The sequence below is a fragment of the Centruroides sculpturatus genome, unplaced genomic scaffold, assembly GCF_000671375.1.
Source record: "Centruroides sculpturatus isolate CEXI.00-Female unplaced genomic scaffold, Cexi_2.0 scaffold175, whole genome shotgun sequence".
NCBI classification, from domain to species: Eukaryota; Metazoa; Arthropoda; class Arachnida; order Scorpiones; family Buthidae; genus Centruroides; species Centruroides sculpturatus.
The window spans coordinates 364287-375501 of NW_019384486.1; the positions used below are offsets into that span (position 1 = coordinate 364287).

The window sequence follows — 11215 nt, forward strand, 5'->3', positions numbered from 1 at the left end:
CATCACAACTGATCTAATTATTAGTCGGGGTATATTTTCGCAATTTGTGTAAAATCCAAATCTGATGTATGTAAGCTAATAAATGTTCTCGTTAACCTTATCTCGCCTTTTGATTCGTTCACGGTTACAAGAAATTACCACATAGAGTCTCTTAAGTATCCGTAGATATATCAAACATAGAAATAAATAACACAAAATAAATTGTAGCTATGCGTCAATTCCGCGCGGCACGTTCGAACATGTAAGCTAAACGATAGTGTGGGGGGAGTGAGTAATCAAGAGTTGCGTGGCGTTCAAACAAAAGACGAATCGACGAGATTTGAAAATCGCGTAACTCCGGGTTCGCGTAAGTCGGGGTAGCGTAAGTCGAGGTATCACTGTATTTGTCAGATATAATCAGTCACTTTTATAACCACTTAAAATGGGTTTTTTTGGACAAATAAACCAAAATGCTATGTCTTTTGAATCCAACTCTCACCTGATTTCAAGAATTACTCAGAAGATGATTAATTCTCAGATATTTTATTTAAATGAATTTCGGATTGGAATTCTCTTCCAAATATTGGTGTAGGCTCCGTTGCAGATTGCATCTTTACTAAAGAGGGATCGGTGAGAATTCTAATCCAAAATAAATTTAAATAAAATATCTGAGAATCAATAATCTTCTGAGTAATTCTTGAACGCGGGTGAGTGTCAGATTTGGACATAACATTTCGGTTTATTCATTCAAAAACTCCTATTAAGTGGTTATAAAAGTGACTACAGAGGTTTGTTTTTGCTAAACACAAAATGATGTCACAATTTTTTTTATTATTAGAGAGGTTGAGGCACACGTTTTAAACGTGTAAACGTATACGTGTGACGTTCGGCGCCGCTTTCCCGTAAGCCTAAAAGTTTGACAATGATGTTTGGATAGTCGGTGGAATCACGCTCGACATTCCAAACACCATCGTCAAACTTTTAGGCTTACGGGAAAGCGGCGCCGAACGTCACACGTATACGTTTACACGTTTAAAACGTGTGCCTCAACCTCTCTAATAATAAAAAAAATTGTGACATCATTTTGTGTTTAGCAAAAACAAACCTCTGTAGTCACTTTTATAACCACTTAATAGGAGTTTTTGAATGAATAAACCGAAATGTTATGTCCAAATCTGACACTCACCCGCGTTCAAGAATTACTCAGAAGATTATTGATTCTCAGATATTTTATTTAAATTTATTTTGGATTAGAATTCTCACCGATCCCTCTTTAGTAAAGATGCAATCTGCAACGGAGCCTACACCAATATTTGGAAGAGAATTCCAATCCGAAATTCATTTAAATAAAATATCTGAGAATTAATCATCTTCTGAGTAATTCTTGAAATCAGGTGAGAGTTGGATTCAAAAGACATAGCATTTTGGTTTATTTGTCCAAAAAAACCCATTTTAAGTGGTTATAAAAGTGACTGATTATATCTGACAAATACAGTGATACCTCGACTTACGCTACCCCGACTTACGCGAACCCGGAGTTACGCGATTTTCAAATCTCGTCGATTCGTCTTTTGTTTGAACGCCACGCAACTCTTGATTACTCACTCCCCCCACACTATCGTTTAGCTTACATGTTCGAACGTGCCGCGCGGAATTGACGCATAGCTACAATTTATTTTGTGTTATTTATTTCTATGTTTGATATATCTACGGATACTTAAGAGACTCTATGTGGTAATTTCTTGTAACCGTGAACGAATCAAAAGGCGAGATAAGGTTAACGAGAACATTTATTAGCTTACATACATCAGATTTGGATTTTACACAAATTGCGAACATATACCCCAACTTACTCGAATTCGACTTACGCGGTTATCGCTCAGTCCCACCTATCGCATAAGTTCGGGGTATTACTGTATTACTAATTTTAGCTTCATATTAAGCCTCTGTAGATTTTACTCTTTTAACTCTTCTCTGATTATACTTTCATAATTGCATGAGCAATACACATAGCTGTGTAATGCGGAAAAATCTCTTTTGAACCTGGACAAAAGTGAAAGTCATGTTTGTTTGTATATTGCCCAAAGTCTTTAATTATATTACTTGTTATATTGTATTAACTAATAAAACATAATTATATTATTTATATTATAGTAAATATATGAATAATGTGAAAGAGTATTTTAAAATTTTTATATAATTTTTTTCAGATGGGCCAATGATTGTGTCTATATTTTAACAATTCTGAAAGATGATTGGGCACCCTTAGTCCCCATTCAGGAAAATGACTCATTAGAAAATATAGAATGTTTTTTCTCATCAATTTCTGCTACGATGTATCGTTTGCTTTATTATTCTGTAATAGAAAATCTAGAAAGATGGATAATGTTTTTGAAAAATTATAAGGTTTTCTTTATTCATAATTATCTGTGTGATATTTTACTTTGTTATTTAAAATTAATCATTTGTTGATTATAATTTTGAGATCAAAATTTATAAAACTGATGTAACTTTTTGTTTACTTTTATCTTTAGGAAGAAAATAAGTTATATGAAGATTTGAAACAAAGAGAATTATTTAATCCTTCTCTTATTATTATAAAGGTTGTTATAAAAAATCAAAAGCTAGAATTTGAGCCAAAATTAAATGAAATTAAAGAAAATATTGAACAATTTATAAAAGAAATAATATCAACAGTTAAAAATATTCCTCGGGTTAGTATAAAGTTATTTTTTAATGTAGTCGTTCTCAACCCTTGTTCCGCAAACTTGCCTGAAGTATTTCACAAAAAAAGTTCAAAATTTTTATTGCAAAATTATTCTGTTTTACAGTTATATTACTTTACTTCTAGACAATTTCATGTTTATTATTGTATTCAATACAATAAAATTTTATTTTTTTATTGCTTTTTTGTACCATGCGAATAGTAAACATGGAATTGCTTATCAATTTTTGAATATATTGATGCTAATGCTCCATATAATAAAAAGTATATGAATGATGTTCCACAGCATCAGAAAGGTTGAGAATCGCTGCTTTAACCTATAGTTATAATTAGCTACTAAATACAGTCAAACCTCCGATAATGCCTACTTCCCAACAACTGTCCCCTCTTAACAGTTTATTGGGAATGTTGAATAAAAATGCATACAAAATGACCTGCAAAAATGGCCTTTTTAATGTTCCTCATAGTAGTCATTGTTCAGAGGCTTAACTGTATAAATTTAAAGAATTTTTTCAGTTAAAATTAGTTATGAAATAAAATTTTATATGTGTATTGTATATTTTTAAACTGTTATTTACAAAAAAAATGAATTTTATAATTATTATGATTATTATTTACTGTATTTAATTGATAAAACTAACATACTTATCAAGGAACCTCTTAAATTTAAATCCAATTCACACTGCTTTTTTTGGAGTAAACATTTTTTTTACAAAATCTAAATATAGGTTGCAATACTTTGCAATTTTCCCAAATGGAGATATAGAGAGGCTGGATCACAGGTCTGTGTAAACTTTAGATGGGCGAGATATAAGTGTGATAACCGAGGGGGTTAGTTGTCCCCACTTACCGGCGGCTCTGTCAGAGGATGGCTTTATAGGAGGGCAAAATAAAATTGAGTGGGGAGGTCAGTGAGTAAGCCGACAGGTTCCCAAATGAATACACAGGTTGAACAAGAATAACACATTTAATAAACAACTATAAAATAGTACATATCAAAGGCTAAGGAGAAGATCTACAAAATTCTATTCTATGTCGCGACAATGATTTGTCTTTCATATGAAACATCTAATCTCTATTCTCTAAGTTAAGAGACGAGAGAGAGATCTCTAGAAGAGAGATTTCTCAGAGAGAGATTTCGCAGAGAGAGAGTATACAAATATATATCCAAAAACAAATACCTCTAAGTTCCCGATCCATAATATGGGTCGTTGGTAAAAATGTTCCTAGATCGTCACGGCAGTATGGCGGTATTGGTCAGTAGATGTGGCAGCCGATGTCTGCCTTGTGAATGTCCCTCTTGTGAATGTCCGCCTTGTGAATGTCCGCCTTTTGGGGATGGCCGCCCTGTGGACTGCGTCCAAACCCTCTTTATACTATTTTTGAGGGGGTGAGAACTATGACATCATTCATGATTTATACGCACACCTGTTCGTGTGTTGATGTCTAGACCTAGCTTGTACTGACAATTGACACATAGAAGTTTGTTTAATTATTGCTATCAGTGTCTAGAAGATATGATTTTATAATATAAATTTCTATAGGTTTGACGGCTCTCATCCATAAATTAACATTCATCTGACAATAATTTCTTTAACCTGGTCAACTATCTAGATATTGTTTATATCAAACGTCGCGTTTGAACGTACGAAGGAGGCGATTTATTGCCGTAACCACGTGTCACGTGCAACCAAAGAGGGGGTAAAAACATCTCTTATTCCCGTCTTGTTGATATTAACGTCTATAGAATTACCTTTAAACAAATGGAGGAGATTTCGTATATTGATATACTAACGATTTTTTTGAGGAGATCATCTCGGTCATCGACTGTAGAAGTCCCCCTTTTCTCTTTTACTAGGAAAATTCCTAGATTTATACTGCTCTGAAACAGAAAAAGGGTTTCGGACCTTCACATAAGCTGAGCTCTACTTCCACCAGAGACTTACATTTAAGTTTTATGAGCTTCGAAAGTAGCGACCTTTCCATAGTCCTTAAGGCACCACGAAGACATGCTGGGAAGGCTTTCCGGTTGATAGAAATACACTTTGGAGTTACATCATGCCCCCTGCACTTGAGCAGGAACACTAGCTGGGTGTGCACCTTGTACCATTGCTTTTTACAGTTTAGCATATCAAAAAAGGATATTCGTTGTCCAGAATTTATCTTGGAAAATATCTATAATATAGTGATAGACAGCACGCTAATCATTTGTTACAAAAACTTTTACCATATAAGCGTTAATACAGGTAGTAATGCTTTCAGTCTATATGTCTATTATTAGGAGTCAACAAGAGATCCTTATTAATTTTGATGAAAGTGATAAAGATTGAAAAGACTTGGATTTTAAAAAAATTTTTGTTTTGAAATAATTTGTTTCAGTTGGCTTAATAGACAAATTTGATACAGTCTCATGTTGCTGTGTACTTGAAGTTTATACATCATTGTATAATTGAATATATGATACAGAAAGAATGAAGATTTTTTAAATGTATTTTTTATATATCTAGAAAGTCAATTTAATGAAACATTTTGCAACTTTGAAAATTATTGGCAATATAAATTTATGAATTTCTTTTGTTGTAGCTTGTGCATGAATAAAAAAAATTATTTTTTGAAACATGTATATTGTTTAAAAAGTATATTTACTGATTTTAAAAATAGAAATATAACAAAGTTTTCCTATTTAAGTAATGAGCAAATATTGAATTCTATTATTTTGTGAATCAAAAATATACTTTTAAAAACATTAATTATTTTGTCAGAAAAATGTTGAAATTTCATTATGGAATATGAGCAAGTTATTTGAAAAATATTTTGAAAAAATTTAAGAATATTAAAGAACATTCTTTGATCTTTTTCTATTAATTAATTAATAAAAATGTTTAAAGAATGTTTTTAATATGAAAATCCATAAAACTGTTTTGTAATTCTCTGCATAAGCTGAAATTTTAATTAATTTTTAAATTTTATGTAACAATTTAATTATGTAACAATGTGCTTTACTCCTTGTATAATGATGTTTCTGGTGCATCTGTAGTTGTGTTTGTGAGAAGTAGTTGTGTCTGACAAGTACCTGAAAAGGCAACATGTTATGTTTTCATAGAACTGGATGTTGGAGATGATCACATTGTTTGTTATGCAAGGGAGAAGGGTAAAGAGAGTCTGACTTGATCTTTGAGACTGTTAATGTCATTGAGTGTCTGTCTTTTTGGGGGATGCAATTTGTTACTGTGTTTGCACATTCTTGCTGTAGCTATGAATCTGTACTAAATTAAATAATGATGCAAACAATTTTTCTTTATATAATTCATAATTTGCTTAATATAATGGAGTTTTTATTGCAGGTAGAAAAAATTATGTTTCCTGAAATGGCAGATGATGATTTATATTTGTTATCTATTGATATAAATGATATAAATGTAAAGAAGTATATTTCAGAAGTAGAAGAAATTTTACAAGAAAACTTATCTGGACCTGATTTGTAAGTGTTTGATATATAAATTAAAATGTTTACTTTTCAAAGGTTAGTGATTTCTGACTACTTGTTCTGTCAAAATGAAATATTTAATGAAAGAGTTCAATGTAATGTCTTTTTTAAGACTATAAATACTATATATAAGCATCTCAAGAACTTCATGTATTAAATATCATCCAACCATCAGCCAAATTAATTGGGCAGAAATTATGCTACAAATATTAATTAGAAACTACATGATTAGAACAACTAGAGATGGATGTTAGGTGCCATCTCTTAACAAAACTATGATTTAATTTTAAATTTAGAATAGTCTGGAAGAAAAGAATTGGCCCAGAGCAGGAGTAAAACCCACAATCTCCACTTACCATATGGTGTGTTGACCAATTACATTACCTGGACCTCCTTCCAGACACATTTAAGCTTTAGATATAACCATCCAACAGTTATCCACAGTTATTCAATGCCCCAGGCCTACTCCAACATGGTGCTCAGATTGCTATCGCTCAGTGGGTAACTGTTGGATGGTTATATCTAAAGCTTAAATGTATCTGGAAGGGAGGAATTACTTGGAGATCCAGATATAATTATAGTTTAGAGATAGTGTAGAATTAAATGCATATTCTCAAAAAGGTAATAAGTGATGATTCTTTAATGATTTTGAAAATAGTGAGGATATCTGTTAATAAAAATATTGATTTTATTAATAACTGAATAAATACCATCAGCTATCAAAAAATATAGAAAAAAAATTATTTTTATATAATTAAAAAAATTAGAGGCTTTCTAGCAATTCCAATATTAAAAGTGCACCAGTTTCTGCTTCACAATTTTAATGTTAAAATCACATTGAAATAATTACTATAATTCCCTGCATATAACCTGCAATGGTGTGTTATATGCACTTGACATACAACCTGCAAAAGTTGCTAGAACATACAGTGTAGATCTGCTTTCAAATCGAGTGTAAAAAACAGATAACTCATTGGATATACACAGGAAATTATGGTAATTTATGATTTCAATTATAAAGAATTTCAAATTTAATTGCCTGGTGACAAGTTGAATTGCTTTTTTTTGAGTAAATATTTCAATATTCTGATCATCTGAATTAATCCATCACAGTAATTGTTGATAATTTTCAAATATTATCTGCATTATTTGAAGGCTTCCATAGGCATGTTGCTGATAGGTGTCTCAAATTTTCAGATAAATTATTTGACAACAATTTGGTCTTTATAATAGTTACCTGACTTTTGATCCAATCTTTATTATTCTGATGATTGCACACCTGCATCTCATTAGCTCTTCCTTCTCCTTGGAGGACAAAGTTTATGGAAATAGCTGCAGGGATAGAGAGAGAAAGTATTGCTGGCAAGATATAATTTTAAACAGTCAATCACTGACCATAATGTCTCATATCATGAAAATGTATTCTATAATATTTTACTATATATGTGGTATTTCTTTGTTTAAATAAAGTTTTAGGGATGGTAAGTTTATTTGTCAAGTTTCATTCCTTCCTATGTGTCTTAACAATAAGTGATCAGACAATTGTTACAATATAATTAAATATTGTCTGAAAACTTCTAAATATTTCAAAATTTATAAATTAAAAATTATGATTGCTAACTTATAAATAAAAATAATTTTTTCTGTCTTAGATATCTTAAATCATGTTCAAGATTTTTGACATTTATTGATGGAACAGCTGCAGAACAGCTTCAGAATTATTTATCTTCAAATCCATCCATAGAATCTATAAAAAATGTAAGAAAAGAATATTTGAAATCACAAATGAACTTTTTATTTTCTCTTTTGTATATAATAATAATTTTATATTTATAATTTTTAAAATAAAATATAAATATTGATCAAATTAATGATTTATAATAGAAAATTGTTATTCTAGAAATTAATTGACATAAAGAAAATCTCCGAAGAAATGACTGGCAAGCCAAATATTGTACATTTAAATTTGTTTTGTTTAGACTGCTCAGATCTAAATAAATATCTTATTCTTCAAGCTGAAAACTTATGGAATTCAATAATTAATTTTAAATTAGAAGAAAATCGATCACATGTGAAAATGTATGACTTTTTAATTATTTATTTAATGTTTTTTTAATATATATACAGGATGATTCAAGTCTTTCAACAAAACATACACCATCTGAGGGGATACATAAATTACAAGTGTATCCCAGTTGTAATGTATGTACAACTGGGATACATGTATGCACATAACATCAGATGTGTTAACATATACTTGTCATAAATGGGAGGAAAATATTCAGTTAAATGGCACTCAGATATACCACATTCTTTTGCATATAAATGCCTGTAAAATAAAATGAAACATTGCATATATATGACAGCATTGAATTACTCTGTAGATAAATAATGAGTGAAGCTTAGATTAATCAGTTGCAAATCTAAACTGAAATATTTTCAATCTACATTTCTACTATTGATAATTGATACGAATTTTAACTACATATCTACTAATTTTAATAAATTAAATTACTTAAAATTAATATAAATTTAATCATAAAGTCTGATAGTTTAACATTATAATAGATCTTTTTTTCACATATATTTTTAAAATTTAATTAATTGATTAATAATAATAAATTTTTACTTGCATAGGATATATGACTCATATGATGAAATGTCTAAAAAGTTAACTATGGAAACAAATAATATTGCTGAATTAGTAAAGTTATCTCTATATCTTAATGAGGTAAAATTTTTATTTAGTGTTTTTTGTAACAGTACTATAAAATTCATATGCTCACTTTGGTTAAATAGTCTTCAGTTAGTCTTTAATTTAATTGTGGTTCTTAATAAATCATGTTGTTAGTAGTGACTTGAAATATTGTAATTGCATATCTATGAATGCATATAAATCAAGGACTTGTTGTATTTAAGAAATTACATTTTTCACCATTATTAAGTATACAAATTTGTTATTGTGATAAAATCAGATCATCCTCCATTAACTACAATTCATTAAAAACTACTTTAATGGAGAAGCCAGAAAAATTAACACTTTTATATTCAGTCCCAATCACTTTTAAGACTCGTGGCTCATCATCAGGAGCTAAAATTGATAGTTTTTTTGTAGTTTTAATCCCTAACAAACAGCTGGGAGGCTCAAAAATGCTACAAAAGCTTTTAAGACTCATGGCTCTTGATGATGAGCCGTAATCTTGAAAGTGATTGGGACTGAATGTGTGTTAATTTTTCTGGTTTTTCCATTAAAGTAGTTTTAAATGAACTATTTTTGTGATTAAAATTCTAACTGAAAGTTACATAAGAATATCTCATAAATGATATTTTAATGTTAAAATTAACTTCAATATTTCAATTGTCAATTATAAATGAACTAAGTTTCTAATTAGATTAAACAGTTTTGTTTTAAAATTATTTGTTATAATTATATAATATTATTATGAAACATATTGAGAAGGTAATCATTCCCCAAAGTGAACTTAATTTATTAGTTTTTTATTTATTAATCTTATATGTTTTATTTAGCTAGGTTCATATTTACTATTATCTATTCACCAGAATTTATAATTTATTAAAATTAACATATTGCAGAAAATAATGATTAGGTCAATTCTTGCAAATTGAAAAATAATAATAGTGTATAATATTATTTTTTTAACTTTGTATTTATGTTTTGTTTTTGAAATATACAAGGTGAGCAGACTTCCACAAACATGATATGGCAGGCAAAATGTGATAAAATTCATTTTGTTGAGAAACATGTTTGATTAACATTTATGTTGAGAAACTTTTCAAACATTTTGAACAATCCACTCATTAGCTGTGTCTGAATCATTACATCTATGTCTTATCAACTCTCAGTTCTAAATGGTGTCCAATATTATGTTTTAAAATATATTTATATCATCCAATTATAAACTTATAGTCCTTAAACAATAAATGATTATTCTTATAAAATCTTATGAACTTAAAATGAAGAAAATACTGATTAATGTTATTTTGCAATGTCCTGTGTTCTACATAAGTGTCAAATATATTTAGCGTTGTAAGAAATTATTTATTGAAAAAATTTAATTTAAGCATTCATTGTTAAAATTTAACAAAATTAAAATTTATAATGTTATATATATGTTACAGTCAAAACCCGTTTTTAGTTAGAACGCGAATCGAGTGTAAAAAACAGATAACTCATTGGATATACACAGGAAATTATGGTAATTTATGATTTCAATTATAAAGAATTTCAAATTTAATTGCCTGGTGACAAGTTGAATTGCTTTTTTTTGAGTAAATATTTCAATATTCTGATCATCTGAATTAATCCATCACAGTAATTGTTGATAATTTTCAAATATTATCTGCATTATTTGAAGGCTTCCATAGGCATGTTGCTGATAGGTGTCTCAAATTTTCAGATAAATTATTTGACAACAATTTGGTCTTTATAATAGTTACCTGACTTTTGATCCAATCTTTATTATTCTGATGATTGCACACCTGCATCTCATTAGCTCTTCCTTCTCCTTGGAGGACAAAGTTTATGGAAATAGCTGCAGGGATAGAGAGAGAAAGTATTGCTGGCAAGATATAATTTTAAACAGTCAATCACTGACCATAATGTCTCATATCATGAAAATGTATTCTATAATATTTTACTATATATGTGGTATTTCTTTGTTTAAATAAAGTTTTAGGGATGGTAAGTTTATTTGTCAAGTTTCATTCCTTCCTATGTGTCTTAACAATAAGTGATCAGACAATTGTTACAATATAATTAAATATTGTCTGAAAACTTCTAAATATTTCAAAATTTATAAATTAAAAATTATGATTGCTAACTTATAAATAAAAATAATTTTTTCTGTCTTAGATATCTTAAATCATGTTCAAGATTTTTGACATTTATTGATGGAACAGCTGCAGAACAGCTTCAGAATTATTTATCTTCAAATCCATCCATAGAATCTATAAAAAATGTAAGAAAAGAATATTTGAAATCACAAATGAACTTTTTATTTTCT

General features: G+C 29.2%; 1 protein-coding gene across 1 annotated transcript in view; it reads left to right on the plus strand.

Moving 5' to 3' along the window:
* The first annotated feature begins 2201 nt into the window (after positions 1-2201).
* LOC111621583 (dynein heavy chain 3, axonemal-like) overlaps positions 2202-11215 on the plus strand; it is a 40792-nt gene continuing 31778 nt past the window's right edge. The window contains exons 1-6 of the mRNA XM_023363764.1: positions 2202-2385; positions 2514-2693; positions 6049-6185; positions 7844-7949; positions 8092-8270; positions 8829-8922. Coding sequence (XP_023219532.1) covers positions 2314-2385; positions 2514-2693; positions 6049-6185; positions 7844-7949; positions 8092-8270; positions 8829-8922 — 768 coding nt within the window. The 5' untranslated portion in view covers positions 2202-2313. The remainder of the gene's footprint in view (positions 2386-2513; positions 2694-6048; positions 6186-7843; positions 7950-8091; positions 8271-8828; positions 8923-11215) is intronic.